Below are 22,697 nucleotides of genomic sequence, written 5' to 3'. Positions count from 1 at the left end.
CAAGGACAATCTCTATTGGCTGAGAATGAAACACAGCCGAGTTGAAGCATCTGCTCCAAGCTAAACAAAAGGAGATAGAGGCAAGTGTGGGGAGTGCATGACTTGAGTGCATTATACTCAGGGCTCAGTAAGGAAATGCCACCTGCACAGGCTTATCACCTCCCCCTGCTGGAGACTGAGAACACACTGGTTGTACTTGGGACTGCACAGCCCACTTGTACTACAGCCAAAGTCTGTGTCTCAGTCTCCACCTGCTGGTCATGGTGAGCTATTACCCATCAGTTGCTGTGCCGGTCTGGAGAGACGATTAAAGAACGTAATCTTTTTCCCCCACATACCAGGATGCAACAGACCTGTAATATTCTTGGGCACCATCAGAATCACAGAAGTGACAGAAGTAGTGATCTCTTCGCAGATGTTTCAGCAGCTCATCATTGTCCAGATAACGTTCATCACAGAATTTACACAGTGGGTGCCCACGGTGAGATGTATCATCAGAGTCACCATGTATGCGATGCCGAGCCAGGTCCTTGCGGGAATACCATTTACGTTCATATGTAAAGTTCTGAGAAAAAAAAAATATTTCCAAAAATCTTAAAACCATAGAAGGCATCCCCTCTGACATTTCTCAATGTCAACAGCAGCACTGACGTTCTCTATTATCTCCTCTGCAAGATGGAAGAAGGCTGTTGCATTGACCTCCTGTCCTTGCTAAGGAAGATGGAAATCAAATCAGTTGCCCAACCAACATAGGTCACTAGATCCACAAAACATCTGTGATGGCTGGATCACTTTCCATGTGGGATGAAGGAGGGAAAAGCAAGTGCGAGGTTAGACCCGGGGGGGGGAGGGGTGCTGCCTGCAAATACTCTGTCCCTCTGCAAATATTTGTGGGCATCTACTAGTGATGAAGAAATTGTTCAACTGACCGCCTCGATCCCTTGGTATTAAAACATATTACGCTATTTACAATTGTTTTTTAACAAGTCACTAATCTTACAGATTTCAAGTTAAGAAATCAAGTCCCTTGTAGTGACACCATTTAAACTCTGGCTTAAGACATAAGGAAAAATTAGATCTAATCTGATCATTTTCTTTCCATTAATCCTTTACACCAGGGGTGTCCAACCTGCGGCCCTGGTCGATGCAGTGTTTTCCTCTGCTGCCCCCGGGTGTTTACCGTCTTGCCAGCTCCCTCCTCTGTCTTGCTGTAGCGTTTGTGCAGCCCCAGAAAATTGTTTTCGGACAATGCGACCCAGGGAAGCCAAAAGGTTGGACACCCCTGCTTTACACTATTCCAAAACTTGTGGTAATAAGAATAGTTATGTCCATCGACCAGCAAGTGGAGGTACAAGCTCATTTGCGTCTTAACCCCAGTGAGGTACCCCAGCCCCTTCAGTATTTACGTAAACAAGCAATGTGAATAAAAAAATACCAAGACTCAAACAACCATAAACCATAACTTCAGAACAAGAAAAACTACTAAATAACAGCAGAAACTTTTGCACTCCTCAAATGACTGAAATAAAGAGGAGACACTTGAGAGAAAACAGCCAGCTTAACAGGTAATAAGCTAACTCTTCTTATGGCTAGTTAAGACAGAAGCAACAGGAGGGCTTCTGGAGTAGTGTGATGGACTAATGGAAAGAAAATGATCAGGTAAGACCTAATTTCTCCTTCTTTCTATATCATCTTTTCCCACTATTCTTGGCACTGTTGCCTGTAATACTGAAGCTCCAAATGAGCCACCACATCTACCCTATAATGATCAACAAAGGTGTGTAGGGACAAACATGTTACTACCTTGCAAATATCCTCTGGTGATATCAAGGTAGTGTCCGCCCAGGAAGCAGTCACCCACCTCATCAAGTAGGCTTGCAAGGAAGAAAGTGGCCATTTACCTGCAAGAATATAGGTCCAAGTAATAGCCTCCATCAAACATCTTTCAGTCATAGGTTTGGTCACTGCTAAACCCCGTTTCTACTTACTGAAAGGATGACGAGTCTGTCCGATTTTCAAAATTCATTGGTTACTCCAAGTAGTGGAGAAGGATCCACCAAACATGGAGTAGTCTCAAGGATGGACTTCCACAATCCGCTTTGCGAAAAAAAGGGAGCCCCAGTAACTGGTTAATGTGAAACGTGGATACCATCTTCAGGAGAAAGGACGGGACTGCCCAGAAACACCCCCTCCCCCGGCATAAAAAGGCCTGAATTTCTGAAATGCAGTACACAAAGGCAATCACCATTAAACAACAGTGTCTTCAGTTTAAGGTGTTTGAGAGGCTCAAAAGAAGCATTTTGAAGCACACAAAGAACAGACTGAGGTTCCATTCCAGAACAAATATGTACCACACCTGTCAAAAACCTGACGTCAGGGTGTGCCACCAAGAAAGAACATTGCAGTTGACCTCTGAAACAAGTCAAAGCAAGTCAGAGACCCAAATGCTAAGCCCTTCTCCAGGCCCGACTAAAGAAAAGCCAAGATGTGGGCTATTGAGGAAGAGGAATAAAAAGAAATTGCTCTCTCTGCACACCAGCCTTCAAACATTCTCCAACCAAAGTAGATCATTCTCTAGCCTGAAGCAGAGTTGCAGTCACTGAATCTGCATAACCCTTGCGCCTCAGTCATACCCTACAATGGTCAGGCCGTAAGGTCAAAGGGGGAACAGTTCCACCATTAAGATCAGACCTTGCTGCCACAACTTCAAGGGAGCTGAAGTGGTTGCCCAGCAAAAAAACATATCAAATCTACATTATCTAAATAGTGGGAAAGGATGATATGGAAAAGAGGTATTATTCCTAACTGAAACAGACTAATTTCTTGTATATAATTAAAGGGCAGTAGATGTGTGAAAGTCTCCGAGTGGAGGTGGTGGTGATGAAGACTATCTGAATGCAAGATAGCGTGGGATAGGCATGTGGGATCTCTTAGGGAGAGGAGGAGAGAGTGGACTGGATGGGCCATTTGGTCTTTATCTGCTGTCATGTTTCTAGAGAAAAGCTTATTAACCCTCCTCTTGCCCCAGTATTTCTATCCACAACTGTTGCTCACCTTTAGGTACTTCACACAGAGCTTACAGCAGAAGAGCTCATGTTGTTTCCTCATGTGCTGCTCCAAATCGAGAAAGGAGTGAAAGGGTCGTATCTCTGGACACAGAGCGCACTCATGCAGCAGCAACCGCCTGAAGCAAAGCAATGGGTATGAGAGAAAGAGGCAGTCGGAAAAGAACCACCCCACCCCCACCCTGGATCCCTGGTTCATTACTGTTAGGTACAAAGACTGCTGGGAAAAAGGTCTATGATATCCTGGAAGAGAAGCCCAAACTGGGATACATTTAATAAAATGGTGTGAACTTTTTACATTAAGGCAGTTCAGCTGTCAATCCACTGTCCTCCCTCCCTGTGACATGTATACTTTTTCTTCTTCTATCATGAATAGTAGTAGCAATTATAAAACTATTTTATGCCTTGAAACGTTATTATTCTGGGTCAAGAATTTACTATTTGACCAACATTTCACTTGTATGCTGGCTCTTGAGGTGAACATATCTGATGATCTTAAGGTAGCCAAGGAGGTTGAAAATGTGATGGAAAAGAAAAAATAAAATAGACCCAGTTAAACACATCTGTGACCTCGTTCTATTGAAAGGAGCTATGAAATGAGAGGGCATAGGTTGAAGGTTAAAGGGGATGTACTCAGGAGTAATCTAAGAAGCCCTTCTCTGCTAAAAGGGTGGTGGTGCATGTATAAACAGCCTCCCAGTGGAGGTGGAGGAGATGAAGACTGTATATGAATTTATAAGCACATAGATACTCTAAGAGAGAGAAACATAGTATCATATATACTCAAATATAATCCTAGGTTTTGGGCCAAAAATACTCTTTATATTTAGATCCACCTTAAATCCTGGTGGTCAAGTCTTGCGAATTGCCATGGCAACTCATGGAAGTCATTTTTTTTTCAGTGAGACTAAGCAGACAGGGTCATAAGAGGAGCGCTCCTGCCCCAACTCACCCCACTGGGCTACCAGTGATTAAGGTAGGCCTGGGGGGAGGCATGCGCTGCTTCTCCGAGGGAGGGATTGCTCCCATCACGGTTTGGCTCACCACACCACCAGGATTTAAAGCGGACCCAGGGAGAGGCCAGCGCTAGGTTCAGATGGGGCAGGTAGGTGTACAGCTGGGTGGCACCTGAATATAAACCCTTGGTTTATATTTAACATTTTTCCCTCTAAAAAGGGAAGGAAAATGTTATTTTGGTTTATAGTCGAGGGAAGTGATGGAGAGGAAAAAGCATGAGATAAACATAGAGGATCTCTAATTCGAAAATGAAGAATGTAAATTAAAGCGCTAAGGCTGGTACTGGACAGACTTGCACGGTCTGTGTCCCATATGTAATGATTTGGTGTAGGATTGGGCTGGGGAGGGCATCAATGGGAACTCCACTAACTTGGAACATGAGGATGTTACTAGCCAGACTTTATGGTAGATATCCTGAAAACAGGATGGTTGGATAGGCTAGAGTGAGCTTGGATGGCAACTTCAGCAGTTGGAACCTAGGACAAGACCAGGTGGACTTTACAGTCTACAGCCCAGAAATATCAAAGAATTTAATCATGTATTTTTAATGAGTATAACTAATGGGCAGACTGGATGGACTATTCGTCTTTCTCTGCCGTCATTTACTATGTTATTATATACAGTAGATAGTATGGTTGGGCAAACTGGATAGGCCATATCGTCTTTATCTGGTGTCATTTTCTTGTTTCTTTTGCGTAAGAGATCACGTAAAACTATGACTTCTTTCTGAAAAATGGAAAATATAGGATATGGAGCTCTGATGCCCAAACTGTCCATACATTACTTTTGATGACGTAAAGGATAATTCTGTGTTGGATGCTGACAGATATGATGCAAATTTTACAATTATTTCAATCATAAAAGACAAAGTCAAGGTAAATGCACTTACCTATAGAGGGAAAACACTTTTCCATCAGCAAAGTAGATGCCGTATTTCTTCTCACATTGTAACTGGTGGGTTGCAATTGTAGAAAATGGTACCAATTTCTTTACAAAAACAACCTAAATTAAAAAAAAAAGTTCATTCACAATTAAGTATGGAGGATTCTTTTCTCCTACAATGAATCAATACTAAGGATAGAAGTAATCCCAGAATAGCAGGCAGTGAGGCTGCTTACTTGTAGCAGGGGTTCTCCGTGGACACTTGGAGAAGCCAGTTACACATAGGTAACATTCTGAGCATGTCATTCAGCGGAGGGAAAGGCAGAAGGAAACATATCCCCCTGATCATGGGAAACCCATTACAGGCAAGTAGCTGACTCCCAAGTTAAGGGTACAAGGAGTCTTAATAGAAGCCTGCTTAACAATGAAGAGAGTGTGCAAGATGACTCTTTAGAACACAATTCAAATACTGGCCCATCCCTCCATATTATTTGGGGTGCTTTAAAGGCAGTCTTGAGAGGCTTCTCTTTATAATGTAAATTAGCTCAGTTTAGAGCATGCTTTTGGGAATTTTTAGAGGAACTGTATACAAGTGATACTAAAAATCACCCTGCTGATATCCAAAACTACTTAGCAGTCTCAGACTTACTCTTTCTTCTGCTTAAGAGCAAAAGACTAGCCTTACTGGGTCAGATCAATGGTCCATCAAGCAGTCCTCACGGTGGCCAATCCAGGTCCCTAGTACCTGTCCAAAACCCAAGGAGTGGCAACATTCCATGCTATCGATCCAGGGCAAGCAGTGGCTCCCCCCATATCTTTCTCAATAACAGACTTTTCCTCCAGGAACTTATTCAAACCTTTCTTAAAACCAGCTACGCTATCCGCTCTTTCCACATCCTCTGGCAACGTGTTCTAGAGCTTAACTATTCTCTGAGTGAAAAAAAAAACTTCCTCCTATTGGTTTTAAAAGTATTTCTCTGTAACTTCATCGAGTGTCCCCTAGTCTTTGTAATTTTTGACAGAGTGAAAAATCGATCCACTTGTATCTTTTCGACTCCACTCAGGATTTTGTAGACTTCAATCATATCTCCCCTTAGCTGTCTCTTTTCCAAGCTGAAGAGCCCTAACCTTTTTAGTCTTTCCTCATACGAGAGGAGTTCCATTTCCTTTTATCTTGGTCGCTCTTCTTTGAACTTTTTCTAGCGCCACTATATCTTAGATAGATAGCTTGAATTCAATACTGACACAAGAAGAGGTCCTTGGATCTGTTAGGGGTCTGGTGATTGGTAAATCACTGGGCTTAGAATTCTATCCTGATTGTGAAGCTTATGAATCAGGTGAGAAATGGAGGTCACCACAATGTCACATGCCTAGACTTCTGTTATACCAAAGGAAGGAAAGGTTAGAGTGAAAATATTTAGAAAAGTATTGGCCGTGAATCTTGGAAAAGCTTTCCCTACCCTTATACATTCAGATCAGATGAGCTTTGTCCTAAACCCCCCCCCCCCAAAAAAAAAAAAATAACAGGCAGTCCTTGGTTCTATCTATATTAGACTATTGCAATATCGTTTATTTGGGTATACCTAAAAAAACAGTGAGGAAATTAAGAATACTACAGAACACGGCTGTCCGCTTGATATTTGGAATGAAAAAAAAGCGACCTACTACAGACTGCTGCACTGGTTGCCAATAGAGGCACGAATAATGTTTAAGTTTTCTTGCGTTTGTTTCAAGCTGGTTTGGGGACTAGCTCCTACCTATCTTTTATCTCATTTTATGTTATATAGTCCTACAAGGATAACCAGAAATTGTAATTTATTTGCATACCCAAGCATTACTGGCTGTAAATAGAAATCCTTTCTGGATAGGACTCTCATGTATCAAGCAAGTAAACAGCAGTCTTGGAGCTAGGCTGACTTACGGCGCCTTTAGGAAAGAAATTAAAACTGCATTTGTTTGATAGATTTATCTCCTAAAATTCAGCGGTTCGACTGATCTTTGGGCTGAAGAAATGGGATCCCTATTACCTAAAACTCCACTGGCTTCCCCTGGAGGCACGAATTCTGTTCAAGTTCTCTTGCCTGTCTTATAAATCAATACCTTGGTCTGGCCCCAACTTACCTAGTTTCCCAATTTAATCTGGCAAGTTCTACTAGGCCCACACGAAGAATACATCTGTTCTCCTATCCAACAATAAAGGCCTGCCCAGAACCCTCGCCTTCCAGGCAGGCAAATGGAACGATTGGATCAGTAACTTTATCTTACACTCCTCAACCTACCTCAATTTTAGAAAATTGATAAAAACGAGTTTGTTCAATCGATTTGTAAACTAAGAATTCTATAGCACTGCAAATTTCAACCATTAACCTAAAGAATTTTTTAGCTTTCTACTTCTTCCTTTACATAAGATTGTATAGATCTCTTTGATTTGTTGACCTCTTCGCTTGTTCAATCGATTGCAAAATAAGAAGTCTATAGCACTGCAAATTCAACCATTAACCTAAAGAACTTTTTAGCTTTCTACTTCTTCCTTTACATAAGATTGAATAGATCTCTTTGATTTGTTGACCTCTTCGCTTGTTCAATCGATTGCAAAATAAGAAGTCTATAGCACTGCAAATTCAACCATTAACCTAAAGAACTTTTTAGCTTTCTACTTCTTCCTTTACATAAGATTGTATAGATCTCTTTGATTTGTTGACCTCTTCGCTTGTTCAATCGATTGCAAAATAAGAAGTCTATAGCACTGCAAATTTCAACCATTAACCTTAAGAACTTTTTAGCTTTCTACTTCTTCCTTTACATAAGATTGTATAGATCTCTTTGATTTGTTGACCTCTTCGCTTGTTCAATCGATTGCAAAATAAGAAGTCTATAGCACTGCAAATTCAACCATTAACCTAAAGAACTTTTTAGCTTTCTACTTCTTCCTTTACATAAGATTGTATAGATCTCTTTGATTTGTTGACCTCTTCGCTTGTTCAATCGATTGCAAAATAAGAAGTCTATAGCACTGCAAATTTCAACCATTAACCTTAAGAACTTTTTAGCTTTCTACTTCTTCCTTTACATAAGATTGTATAGATCTCTTTGATTTGTTGACCTCTTCGCTTGTTCAATCGATTGCAAAATAAGAAGTCTATAGCACTGCAAATTCAACCATTAACCTAAAGAACTTTTTAGCTTTCTACTTCTTCCTTTACATAAGATTGTATAGATCTCTTTGATTTGTTGACCTCTTCGCTTGTTCAATCGATTGCAAAATAAGAAGTCTATAGCACTGCACATTTCAACCATTAACCTTAAGAACTTTTTAGCTTTCTACTTCTTCCTTTACATAAGATTGAATAGATCTCTTTGATTTGTTGACCTCTTCGCTTGTTCAATCGATTGCAAAATAAGAAGTCTATAGCACTGCAAATTCAACCATTAACCTAAAGAACTTTTTAGCTTTCTACTTCTTCCTTTACATAAGATTGAATAGATCTCTTTGATTTGTTGACCTCTTCGCTTGTTCAATCGATTGCAAAATAAGAAGTCTATAGCACTGCAAATTTCAACCATTAACCTAAAGAACTTTTTAGCTTTCTACTTCTTCCTTTACATAAGATTGTATAGATCTTTTTGATTTGTTGACCTCTTCGCTTGTTCAATCGATTGCAAAATAAGAAGTCTATAGCACTGCAAATTCAACCATTAACCTAAAGAACTTTTTAGCTTTCTACTTCTTCCTTTACATAAGATTGTATAGATCTCTTTGATTTGTTGACCTCTTCGCTTGTTCAATCGATTGCAAAATAAGAAGTCTATAGCACTGCAAATTTCAACCATTAACCTTAAGAACTTTTTAGCTTTCTACTTCTTCCTTTACATAAGATTGTATAGATCTCTTTGATTTGTTGACCTCTTCGCTTGTTCAATCGATTGCAAAATAAGAAGTCTATAGCACTGCAAATTCAACCATTAACCTAAAGAACTTTTTAGCTTTCTACTTCTTCCTTTACATAAGATTGAATAGATCTCTTTGATTTGTTGACCTCTTCGCTTGTTCAATCGATTGCAAAATAAGAAGTCTATAGCACTGCAAATTTCAACCATTAACCTAAAGAACTTTTTAGCTTTCTACTTCTTCCTTTACATAAGATTGTATAGATCTTTTTGATTTGTTGACCTCTTCGCTTGTTCAATCGATTGCAAAATAAGAAGTCTATAGCACTGCAAATTCAACCATTAACCTAAAGAACTTTTTAGCTTTCTACTTCTTCCTTTACATAAGATTGTATAGATCTCTTTGATTTGTTGACCTCTTCGCTTGTTCAATCGATTGCAAAATAAGAAGTCTATAGCACTGCAAATTTCAACCATTAACCTTAAGAACTTTTTAGCTTTCTACTTCTTCCTTTACATAAGATTGTATAGATCTCTTTGATTTGTTGACCTCTTCGCTTGTTCAATCGATTGCAAAATAAGAAGTCTATAGCACTGCAAATTCAACCATTAACCTAAAGAACTTTTTAGCTTTCTACTTCTTCCTTTACATAAGATTGTATAGATCTCTTTGATTTGTTGACCTCTTCGCTTGTTCAATCGATTGCAAAATAAGAAGTCTATAGCACTGCAAATTTCAACCATTAACCTTAAGAACTTTTTAGCTTTCTACTTCTTCCTTTACATAAGATTGTATAGATCTCTTTGATTTGTTGACCTCTTCGCTTGTTCAATCGATTGCAAAATAAGAAGTCTATAGCACTGCAAATTCAACCATTAACCTAAAGAACTTTTTAGCTTTCTACTTCTTCCTTTACATAAGATTGAATAGATCTCTTTGATTTGTTGACCTCTTCGCTTGTTCAATCGATTGCAAAATAAGAAGTCTATAGCACTGCAAATTTCAACCATTAACCTTAAGAACTTTTTAGCTTTCTACTTCTTCCTTTACATAAGATTGTATAGATCTCTTTGATTTGTTGACCTCTTCGCTTGTTCAATCGATTGCAAAATAAGAAGTCTATAGCACTGCAAATTTCAACCATTAACCTTAAGAACTTTTTAGCTTTCTACTTCTTCCTTTACATAAGATTGTATAGATCTCTTTGATTTGTTGACCTCTTCGCTTGTTCAATCGATTGCAAAATAAGAAGTCTATAGCACTGCAAATTCAACCATTAACCTAAAGAACTTTTTAGCTTTCTACTTCTTCCTTTACATAAGATTGTATAGATCTTTTTGATTTGTTGACCTCTTCGCTTGTTCAATCGATTGCAAAATAAGAAGTCTATAGCACTGCAAATTCAACCATTAACCTAAAGAACTTTTTAGCTTTCTACTTCTTCCTTTACATAAGATTGAATAGATCTCTTTGATTTGTTGACCTCTTCGCTTGTTCAATCGATTGCAAAATAAGAAGTCTATAGCACTGCAAATTTCAACCATTAACCTTAAGAACTTTTTAGCTTTCTACTTCTTCCTTTACATAAGATTGTATAGATCTCTTTGATTTGTTGACCTCTTCGCTTGTTCAATCGATTGCAAAATAAGAAGTCTATAGCACTGCAAATTCAACCATTAACCTAAAGAACTTTTTAGCTTTCTACTTCTTCCTTTACATAAGATTGAATAGATCTCTTTGATTTGTTGACCTCTTCGCTTGTTCAATCGATTGCAAAATAAGAAGTCTATAGCACTGCAAATTTCAACCATTAACCTTAAGAACTTTTTAGCTTTCTACTTCTTCCTTTACATAAGATTGTATAGATCTCTTTGATTTGTTGACCTCTTCGCTTGTTCAATCGATTGCAAAATAAGAAGTCTATAGCACTGCAAATTTCAACCATTAACCTTAAGAACTTTTTAGCTTTCTACTTCTTCCTTTACATAAGATTGTATAGATCTCTTTGATTTGTTGACCTCTTCGCTTGTTCAATCGATTGCAAAATAAGAAGTCTATAGCACTGCAAATTCAACCATTAACCTAAAGAACTTTTTAGCTTTCTACTTCTTCCTTTACATAAGATTGTATAGATCTTTTTGATTTGTTGACCTCTTCGCTTGTTCAATCGATTGCAAAATAAGAAGTCTATAGCACTGCAAATTCAACCATTAACCTAAAGAACTTTTTAGCTTTCTACTTCTTCCTTTACATAAGATTGTATAGATCTCTTTGATTTGTTGAGCTCTTCGCTTGTTCAATCGATTGCAAAATAAGAAGTCTATAGCACTGCAAATTTCAACCATTAACCTTAAGAACTTTTTAGCTTTCTACTTCTTCCTTTACATAAGATTGTATAGATCTCTTTGATTTGTTGACCTCTTTGCTTGTTCAATCGATTGCAAAATAAGAAGTCTATAGCACTGCAAATTCAACCATTTAACCTAAAGAACTTTTTAGCTTTCTACTTCTTCCATTATATAAGATTGTATAGATCTCTTTGAATTGTTGACCTCTTCGCTGATTGTCCAGCGCTTCTTGTTGTAAACCACCTCGAACTTTTCATGGCTTTGGCGGTATATAAAAAAATAAATTATTATTATAAATTATTATTATTATTAAACAGAAGTTACACTAAATCTAATAATTTTATTCTGTCTATTCTTGAGTAATATGTTGTACTATTATAATTTGCATATTGTAATTCGCTGATTGTCCAGCTCTCTTCAGTGTGAACCGCCTAGAAGTCATCCAATCATGGCGGTATAGAAGACTAAAGTTATGTTATGCAATATCAGAAAACGGATTAATTTAAGTTATACAGGATATCCTCCAAAAGTGCACAACAGTCTTTCTTGTTAGGGATTGATAAAGACAAGGCCTCTGACAGGGTCCACTGGGATTTTCTGGATCACATGCTATTTAAAGCTGGTCTTGGAGAGACTTTTCATAGCCAGGAGAAGGGGTTATACTCTGCACCATGTGCTTGTGTTGGAGCCATTCGGGGCAATGCTACCAGAGGTACTCAGCAATTTGCCCTTTATCCCTGTTATTTTTTGCACCAGTAATGGAACCTTGGTTTCAGCCTTTTGTACAAATCCATCTATTAGGGGCATGATGGAGGGAAAGTACGGTATAAGGAGTATAAATCTTTCCTCAGACAATGTTTTGTTGTCTTTGACCTCTTCTTTCCCTGGGAAAGCAATAAAAACAAACCTCTGCACCTAACCTTGACTGACAAGATCACGTAAGGAAACTTGTACTGTAACTATGACAAATTCAACCTGTAAACTGTCCTGTCAATTAGGATCAAACTTGCATCGTAAGGATAACTAGGGTCAATTGTAACCGGTACCCTGTATACACTTCTCCCTCCGTATTCATGGTTTCGATTAGTCACAGTTTTTAGCTTGCCGGCTCCTCTCCCCCCAAATGACATCAGCTTGCATAGAGAAATTGCTGGTTCCAAGCATTTACAGAGAAAATCGCCGATTCCCAGCACTTTCTTCACCGTGTTTTGCCTCTCCTTCAGGAACAGGCCAGGTCTCTCACCAGTTATTTGCGGTTTCACCATATTCACGATGGTTTTTAATATAAAACAGCGAATAACATGAAAAAGTTATTCACGGTTTTTCTGTATTTGCGGTTCTGTTAATCCCCTATCACAGTGAATATGGAGGGAGAAGTGTATTAGTCTTAGACCCCTAATATGTGTCAAGTTAGGATAAAAACTTGTACAGTAAACTCATACTGAAATTATGGAAAAACCAGTGCAAATGTAACCTAACTGTATATTATATATGTTTAACCTGAAATCCATTTTGAGCTCTTTGGAGACAACGGGATGGAAAACGAATTAAATAAATAACGTGTTAATGGTGCCGATTTTTTAGGTGCCCAAACTCAATAAAAAGCGCTACTAAAACAACGTTTTTAATTTGAGTTTCAAAGCGCCTAAAAAATTGGCCCTGGAATCGGGCCTCCACAGGTGCTATGGTTGCCTAATGCCTCTGTGGGTGTGGCTAATACCAGAAGTGGCATTAGGTAGCCTAAAGCACCTTTGGAGGCACGATTTACATCATAGGTAGGCCTACTTTTGCCGGAGGCATGATTCTGTACTCGTCACCATCATGTGACTGACACGCGATCAATCTGGGCCTAAAAGCCTATTCCCTTGGTTAATATGGGGAAAGCAGAGGTCCTTAATCTCACTTTGGATAAACGTACTTCATAGAATTTACAGGCCACAAGTGGATCGATTTTTCGTTCCGTCAAAAATGACAAAGACTAGGGGACACTCGATGAAGTTACAGGGAAATACTTTTAAAATCAATAGGAGGAAATATTTTTTCACTCAGTTAAACTGTGGAACGCATTGCCAGAGGATGTGGTAAGAGCGGATAGCGTAGCTGGTTTTAAGAAAGGTTTGGACAAGTTCCTGAAGGAAAAGTCCATATTGAGAAAGACATAGGGGAAGCCACTGCTTGCCTTGTATCAATAGTATAGAACATTGCTACTCCTTAGGTTTTGGCCAGATACTAGTGACCTGGATTGGCCACCATGAGAACAGGCTACTGGACTTGATGGACCATTGGTCTGACCCAGTAAGGCTATTCTTATGTTCTTTTCATTGGGGTAAAAAGGAATTGAAAAATTTGGGGATTTAGCTACAACCTAAATATGATCAATTTTGTCAGACTAATTATCTAAAACTGTTTTTGACTATGAAAGCGGATCTGGAATGCTGGAAGGGACTCTCACTCACCTGGTTTAGTAGCATTTCTACTATTAAAATGAATGTTTGCAGGTGTCGAGGGCAGGTATGTTTTCGTGCAGAGGCCTGCAGGCATGGAATGAGATCCTTCTGTACATCCGGGAGCAGGGCAATTTGTACAATTTTAAGAAACTACTGAAAAGGTATTTGTTTTGTAAGATGAAATATGGGGATTGAAGCTTCAATGTAATTGTAGGCGCTGTTTGATTTGTTTAATTGTATGTGGTCTGATAATATTATGCAAGTACCTTTTGGAACACACTTTGTATAAAGTGGGATATAAGCCAATAAAGTTTAAATTATACCTTTTCCAAAGTTTTACCAGAAACCATTCTTAAAGAGACTATCAAATGTTTGTAAGTCTGTGTCATTCAGTTTATTTGGACTAACAGGAACTAGGTTTACCAGAACGGTGGTGTACTGAGATTTATATTAAAAAAAAGAAAGAGATGCCTATAAAAACTGTTTGAACATAAAAAGAGGTGCCTAGGTGTTCCTAATTTGTGGATTTATTATCATGCTGACCAGACCACAGCAGCAGTACCAAAATCATACCTATGAGCTATGGGTATGTACTGAAGAACATCAAGTGGGAACTGCCCCTGAGTTACTTGTTATGACTTGCCAACCAATATCATAACCTACCAAGAGATGTCTCTACTGATCCAGAACGTATGCAGGTAAAGCTAGTCTCAGTTAAGACACTGGTCTTTGACCAAAGGGCCACCGCGTAAGCGGACTGCTGGGCATGGTGGACCACTGGTCTGACCCAGCAGCGACAATTCTTATGTTCACGCTTTTAAAATATGGGACTCCATGAGAACTGAACAAGATGTCCAATTATCTAGCTATACCCTTATCTGTTACAATCCTCTGCTCCCTCCAGGGATCCTACCATCTGCTTACAGAAGACATTGGGTTTAGCTTGATGGGGGGTCATTTATATAATGAGGACACATTTATTGCTTTTAGGGAGCTAACAAGGGACTATAATCTCCTCCAAATTCATGAACATGCCTATGTACATCTGAGGCATCTCAAGATTAAAAAAAAAATGAAGGCACGTTTGATTGGAGAATATACATTTTTAGAGGATGGTTTGTATTCAAAATTCACGCAACAGACACCCCTTTATTTCTTCGTAAGTATCTTACACCCGAACACTAAGATCTCTCAATCAAAATCGGCTTGATATTTCGGGAGAGATATTTCTTGACCATTCACGTAATTCCATTTTCTCAGTTCAGGGATCTGAGACTGCAGCCCTCACTCCATATTTTCAAGAAGTATTTGAAGACTCTCCTAGACAATGTAATACGAGATAGTCATGGAGAGCAATTAGACTGTGTTTCTATCTCTCTTGTATTGTTTGTTATGTTATTTTGTTTTACTTTTATTATTCCCATTTTTTGTATGATATTAATTGTATTGTAAGTCGCTTAGTGACTGTGATTTGCAGGATATCAAGAAATAATAAAACTTGTTTTATCTCAAGGCACTGGACAGTGTTGCTTTTTATAAGTAATAGTTGCAGAGATCATTTTCCTTAGGCGCCTCCAACAATTGTCCTGCCTAAAATCTCCTTCCTATTCCAAGCAAGCAGTGGAGTTGACAGTAGGAAAGCAGAATATGGAAGACCTCAGGAGTTGCAATTGCAGGGCTTTAACGTGTCTTCTAGATCAGTGATTCCCAACCCTGTCCTGGTGGACCACCAGGCCAATTGGGTTTTCAGGACAGCCCTAATGAATATGCATGAGCCAGATTTGCATGCCTGTCACTTCCATTATATGCAAATCTCTCTCATGCATGTTTATTAGGACTAGCTTGAAAAGCCTATTGTTCTAACCCAGTGGTTCCCACCAGCCAGTCGGGTTTTCGGGACAGCCCTAATGAATATGCATGAGCCAGATTTTAATGCCTGTTACTTCCATTATATGCAAATCTCTCTCATGCATATTTATTCCCGATTGTTCTAGCCCAGTGGTTCCCACCAGCCAGTCGGGTTTTCGGGACAGCCCTAATGAATCTGCATGGGGCAGATTTGCATGCCTGTCACTTCCATTATATGCAAATCTCTCATGCATATTTATTCCCGATTGTTCTGGCCCAGTGGTTCCCAACCCTGTCCTGGAGGGCCACCAGCCAGTCGGGTTTTCGGGACAGCCTTAATGAATATGCATGGGGCAGATTTGCATGCCTGTTACTTCCATTATATGCAAATCTCTCTCATGCATATTTATTCCCGATTGTTCTAGCCCAGTGGTTCCCAACCCTGTCCTGGAGGACCACCAGCCAGTCGGGTTTTCAGGACAGCCTTAATGAATATGCATGGGGCAGATTTGCATGCCTGTCACTTCCATTATATGCAAATCTCTCTCATGCATATTTATTCCCGATTGTTCTAGCCCAGTGGTTCCCAACCCTGTCCTGGAGGACCACCAGCCAGTCGGGTTTTCAGGACAGCCTTAATGAATATGCATGGGGCAGATTTGCATGCCTGTCACTTCCATTATATGCAAATCTCTCTCATACATATTTATTCCCGATTGTTCTGGCCCAGTGGTTCCCACCAGCCAGTCGGGTTTTCGGGACAGCCCTAATGAAGAGGGAGGTGAAAGACTTTAGCAGGCAATTGATTATGAGCTGAAGAGGCGGGAAACCGAGCTCCTCCCGCGGGAAAAAGGTGTCCCCGCGGGAAGCCCCCTCCCCCGCCCGCTCCCGCTCCCGCTCACCTTGTCCAGCTCCTCCCGGCACACGGCGCAGTAGCGCTGCTCGCACAGGACGCGCATCTTGGTGGAGCAGCGGAAGCAGATGGGGTGCTCGCACTTGCCCAGGGCGAAGGCCTCCAGCTCCTGGCAGCAGAGCACGCAAGCGCCCGGCTCCGCCGTGTGGTAGGCCATGGCGGGAGCGCTCTCGCCTTCTCCTCACCCGCGGCGGCCGCTCGCGCGCACTACCGGCTCCCGGTGACGTCACCCGGGCCAGCGGCGGAAGTGCGACGCCAGCGAGTGGGCGCGCTCGCTGGCCCGTGGCCACGCCCACTCGCCAGCAACGTCCTCCCTGCGTGTCGGGCTGGGGCGGGGCCAGGGCTGGTCACGCGACGGCTCGAGCCGCTGCCAAGGCGGAAGCGGGAAAAGCTTTACCTCAGCTCCGGCGGCCGACCCGGAATATATTAACCAACCCCTTTCTTAAGCCCTGCTAAGCCAACTGCTTTTGCCACATTCTTCAGCAATACATTACAGAGTTTGAAAAAATATTTTTCCTCTTTGTTTTAACTACTACTTAGTAGCTTCAGTGCATCACCCACTTTTTATTAGAGAATAACTATCCCTACATAAAGAACACAAGAGCTGCCCTACTGGGACAGACCAAAGGTCCATCAGGTCCTGTATCCTGTTTCCAACAGTGGCCAACCCAGGTCCCAACTACCCACATATTTTATCCTAGGAATTCCCCAAGTCCATCTCAATAATTCACTTATGGACTTATACTTTAAACCCTGCTAAGCCAACTGCTTTTGCCACATTCTTCAGCAATACATTACAGAGTTTGAAAAAATATTTTTCCTCTTTGTTTTAACTACTACTTAGTAGCTTCAGTGCATCACCCTAGTCCCACTTTTTATTAGAGAATAACTATCCCTACATAAAGAACACAAGAACTGCCCTACTGGGACAGACCAAAGGTCCATCAGGTCCTGTATCCTGTTTCCAACAGTGGCCAACCCAGGTCCCAACTACCCACATATTTTATCCTAGGAATAAACTGGGTTTCCCCAAGTCCATCTCAATAATTCACTTATGGACTTATACTTTAAACCCTGCTAAGCCAACTGCTTTTGCCACATTCTTCAGCAACAAATTAATTCTACTGCTTAGTAGCTTCAGTGCATCACCCTAGTCCTACTTTTTATCAGAGGAGAACTATCCCTACAGAAAGAACACAACTGCCCTACTGGGACAGACCAAAAGTCCATCAAGTCCAGTATCCTGTTTCCAACAGTGGCCAACCTAGGTCACAGGTACCTGGCAAGATGCCAAGGAGAAAACCAGATTTTATGCTGCTTATTCTGGAAACGAGAAGCGGAAGGGTTAGAAGGAAAAATGTGCCTTTTTGCAGATGATACCAAGATTTGTAACAGAGGGAGTGGAAAATATGAAAAAGGATCTGCAAAAGTTAGAGGAATGGTCTAATGCCTGGCAACTAAAATTCAATGCAAAGAAATGCAGAGTAATGCATTTGGGGATTAATAATAGGAAGGAACCGTATATGCTGGGAGGAGAGAAGCTGATATGCACGGACGGGGAGAGGGACCTTGGGGTGATAGTGTCCGAAGATCTAAAGGCGAAAAAACAGTGTGACAAGGCAGTGGCTGCTGCCAGAAGGATTCTGGGCTGTATAAAGAGAGGCGTAGTCAGTAGAAGGAAGAAGGTGTTGATGCCCCTGTACAGGTCATTGGTGAGGCCCCACTTGGAGTATTGTGCTCAGTTTTGGAGACCGTATCTGGCGAAAGACGTAAGAAGACTTGAGGCGGTCCAGAGGAGGGCGACGAAAATGATAGGAGGCTTGCGCCAGAAGACGTATGAGGAGAGACTGGAAGCCCTGAATATGTATACCCTAGAGGAAAGGAGAGACAGGGGAGATATGATTCAGACGTTCAAATACTTGAAGGGTATTAACGTAGAACAAAATCTTTTCCAGAGAAAGGAAAATGGTAAAACCAGAGGACATAATTTGAGGTTGAGGGGTGGTAGATTCAGGGGCAATGTTAGGAAATTCTACTTTACGGAGAAGGTGGTGGATGCCTGGAATGTGATCCCAAGAGAGGTGGTGGAGAGGAAAACGGTGATGGAGTTCAAAAAAGCATGGGATGAACACAGAGGATCTAGAATCGGAAAATAATATTAAATATTGAACTAAGGCCAGTACTGGGCAGACTTGCACGGTCTGTGTATATGGCCGTTTGGTGGAGGATGGGCTGGGGAGAGCTTCAATGGCTGGGAGGGTGTAGATGGGCTGGAGTAGGTTTGGATGGAGATTTCGGCAGTAGGAACTCAAGCACAGTACCGGGTAAAGCTTTGGATTCTTGCCCAGAAATAGCTAAGAAGAAAAAATTTTTAAATTGAATCAAGTTGGGCAGACTGGATGGACCATTCGGGTCTTTATCTGCCGTCATCTACTATGTTACTATGTAAGTCCATGTTAATAATCTTTGGTGATTGATGAAGAGGCCTAGCTCTGCTGGGCTCTAATGACAGTGGGTTAAAGGGAGCCTAAATGGTTACTGCGGATGGGCAGACTGGATGGGCCATTTGGCCTTTATTTGCCATCATGTTTCTATGTAATCTAATTCCAAATAATCAGAATTTTAAGCATTGTTACCAAGGCTCCTTGAAATTGCCTTCCAAAAAGAATTGTAGTTGATCTGCTTCAAAGAACACATATCTATTATTTTGATAAAGAAATACAACATTTACATGGAAAGTGCAGTTGAAAGGTAGATTGACGTAAAGTCAAATCGTCTTACGTCTGGATTGCATCCATTTAGAGACATCAGGAAATATTGCAATTTTGAGTCCAAAGAAAACAACATTTTCAGATCTGTAAAATAATCGTAGAATCCCTTCTTTAACTTAGTTAAAAGTGGCAGAAGAACCTGGTGTGTTGGATCTTACTGGGATTCCAGAATCATCTCAATTGGAGAGTACAGCTAGAGCCACTGTACTAGTAACATTTGTGTTTATACAGGACAAAGAGGGGATTACTCTTGCGTGAGATCAGATGCTTTGGGTGAATAGATGGTCCTGTAATCAAGGGGTGTGTGTGTGGGGGGGGGGGGGGGTCAGTCATGTGTAGCTGATGCAGGCAGGAGCATTAGTGACCATGAACAAAGGAACAGAGAGAGGCAAGGCAAGGGGAGGAGGTGCAAGAGAGAGACCTATAGGAACAGAGTTTAGCACCAGGTAGCAGAAGAAAGGTCACACCTTGCTGACCTTGTCAGAGCAAAGGTACAGAAATGACCAGGAAGTGAGACGTGAGACAAAGAAGTACAAACTTAGCTGAGAGGAAAAAGGAGGTCTTGCAGGAGATAGACCACTAGAGACACAACTTGCACAGGTAAGCAGGAGTGGCTGCAGCATGAGTGAGACTACATTGCCCATAATGCCTAGCTCACATATCCTGGCAATAAAGTTCTGGGAAATTACTGAATTACATAAGGCACATCTTGGAGCCCTGACACAACCAGGGAAAGGCTGCCGGGGGCAGAACAATGTGTCTTCTTTCCCAAGCTTGGGGCCATGTCTGAATGTCCTCTGCACACTGTAGCATGATTGAAACGTAATCGGCAGCTGCTTTTTAGATGCTCGCCAATATTGGCGCTGTTCAGAGAATCCGGGCCTTAGTATATCAAGTTGTGGCATTTTTTTTTTTAACCTTTATTCAAAATTTTTACACGAACATCAACTTGAATATTGATTGGAATAACAATATAAAAATATGGACGGTCTAAGACCAGCCAAAACTAAATTAAATATTAATTATTTAGTCCACAAATTACATAATCCAAGACCTAAGAAAGCTTATAAAGAAAAATATTAACAAATCATCAGGACATAATAGAAATTTGAGAGACAGCTTCCAGCAGCTGGTTCATTAAACTGTAGGTATTGTCACTGCAGCAATGGTCACTCCCCCCCCCTTCTCTGGCCACAACAAATTGCAATAACTGTTTGGGATCAAAAAACAAAAAATGTTTTCCTTCTATCGAAACCCAGCACTTAGCAGGAAACTTTAAGACAAAAGAACCACCTTTTCTGTTTATGGCTATGTTTCTATAAATGAGAATTGCTGAAATTATATTTAAAAAGAAAAGACACACCCTCTCCTCATGTTCTGCAGTGGGGGGGTTATAATCACTGGAAGCTGGTGCCACCGATGAGCAGGCACATGCCCTCCACCCGTCTGCTTCGTTCACTCGAAGGTGTTTGGTTGCTGCTTATATCCATCATGACAGCAGCCAAAGTGCAAATCACCTGCCCATGGGTATTTGAATACAGAGACCTCCTGAGTTAATGCTCATACGCCTCTTTGGGCTCTTTCTTAGCTCAGTTAATCGCACTTAAATGATTGCCTTGACGTCATTAGAAGTAATAGGTTCTATTCATGGACGTGAATTGATGAACCTTTAAACTCGGCTCCAGTTAATTCTGAGCATGAGTCATTATACGTATTATTCTGCTGGTTATCATCTTATGGTAATTTTAACAATGTTTAACTTCAGAGTAGATTTGGTTTTTACAAATATAAATTAACCTAATAATGGGCTCTATTATTTCTTTTGTAGGTCTAATACATTTGGGTTCTCTTGTTTGCACGCCTTTATACTTTAGCTTTTTACGCATCACTTATAGCTGGGCAACATTTTCTGGGCTTCTTCAGTTGTCTTTCCAAAATTCATTCTAAAGATAAGCACACATTTCTCCTCTAGAAATTTAAAAAGGGAGTACCTCTGTTAGTTGGCGATAAAAATACCCTAACTTGGCTTCATAGACGGGGAAGGGGGGGGGGGGGGGAAGGAAGTCTGGTGTAAAAAAAATTGACACCTTATAAACTATCCAGTTTATTGAGACATTTATTTATGTTAATTTATATACCACTTATATCAGCTACTACTACTATTAATTATTTCTATAGCGCTACCAGATGTATACAGTTACAAAGACAGTCCCTGCTCCAAAGAGCTTACAATCTAAACAGACAAACAGGATGTCATGGATATTGCTGCTGAACAGCCAACACGCAAACAGTAAGGTTAGGAATGGGGAGGGGTGTTATATTCATATTTCCCTATCTGTCCTGGTGGGCTCAAACTCTATCTAGTGTACCTGGGGCAATGGGAGGGGGGATGAAGTGACTTGTCCAGGGTCACAAGGAGCAGTGAGGAATTTGAACCCACAACCTCAGGGTGCCAAGGCTGTAGCTCTAACCACTGCACCAGAGTCCACTTCCTCAATACAGTACATCTGACTCTGGTCTTCAAAAGCTCGTGCCTCAATACTTTGTCGGAATAGTATCACCTGCCTCTGCCAATTTTGCCACCCTAGAAATGTAAGTCAGAACAAAAAAAGGGCATCCTAATGATTTTACTTGGATCAAAATGATCTACAAATGTATTATTTATTTCATTTTCTATCCCCAAAGAGCTCAGAACGGCTTACAGGTTAAACATACATAGTATATAGTTGACGAGTTACAATTTGACATAATTACAGAACAAGTGGTCTTTGTGATAAGGCGTATGGGGACAGATCTCAAGGCGGGAGAGGGGAGACATGATAGAGACGTTTAAATACTTACGTGATGTAAATGCGCCTGAGTCGAGTCTCTTTCATTTGAAAGGAAACTGCAATGAGAGAGCACAGGAGGGAGTTAAGAGGTGAGAAGCTCCGGAGTAATCTAAGGAAATACTTTTTTACGGAAAGGGTGGTGGATGTGTGGAACAGTCTCCCGGAAGAGGTGGTGGAGACAGAGACTGTGTCTGAATTCAAAAGGGCCTGGGATGGGCACGTGGGATCTCTCGGAGAGAGAAAGAGATAATGATTACTGCAGATGGGCAGACTGGATGGGCCATTTGACCTTTATCTGCTGTCAAGTTTCTATGATACAAACGATTAGTTTCTAGGTTACAGTTTGCACAGTTATCTTTGGCAGGGCATGTTTTTTCTTTTTATTCCTTATTAATTTCAAAAACAAACACAAAGTGCAATAGAATATATAATCAATTGATACAATAATGACTGTTACTCCTTTGTGTAAACGGAACCTGCTAAAACGTGATAGCCTAAGGGACATATACCTGGTGTAACTATCATTATCTTTAAGCCAGGTTTTGGTAGTCAGGAATATGTCCCAGTTTTTATCTGTGAGGTCTTTTAGTTTGATGTTTTTGTTATTTATTGGTCTGGCATTTCTGAGGGTGATAGATATGTTGGTTTTTTTTTTTTGTTGCAGGGGTGTATAAGAAAAAGAAAAT

At 40.6% G+C, this 22,697-nt stretch overlaps 1 protein-coding gene across 1 annotated transcript in view; it reads right to left on the bottom strand.

Moving 5' to 3' along the window:
* The window catches only part of ZNF598 (zinc finger protein 598, E3 ubiquitin ligase), a 50,029-nt gene extending 33,286 nt beyond the window's left edge, over positions 1–16,743 (bottom strand). Inside the window, exons 1-4 of the mRNA XM_033914468.1 lie at positions 16,399–16,743; positions 4,972–5,084; positions 3,055–3,184; positions 354–565 (exon numbers count right to left, since the gene is read on the bottom strand). Coding sequence (XP_033770359.1) covers positions 354–565; positions 3,055–3,184; positions 4,972–5,084; positions 16,399–16,566 — 623 coding nt within the window. The 5' untranslated portion in view covers positions 16,567–16,743. The remainder of the gene's footprint in view (positions 1–353; positions 566–3,054; positions 3,185–4,971; positions 5,085–16,398) is intronic.
* Positions 16,744–22,697: the final 5,954 nt, after the last annotated feature.

Source organism: Geotrypetes seraphini, chromosome 11 (assembly GCF_902459505.1).
Source record: "Geotrypetes seraphini chromosome 11, aGeoSer1.1, whole genome shotgun sequence".
NCBI lineage: Eukaryota > Metazoa > Chordata > Amphibia > Gymnophiona > Dermophiidae > Geotrypetes > Geotrypetes seraphini.
The sequence above is the reverse complement of the archived record's forward strand: the minus strand, read 5'-3'. Positions and strand labels throughout refer to the sequence as shown.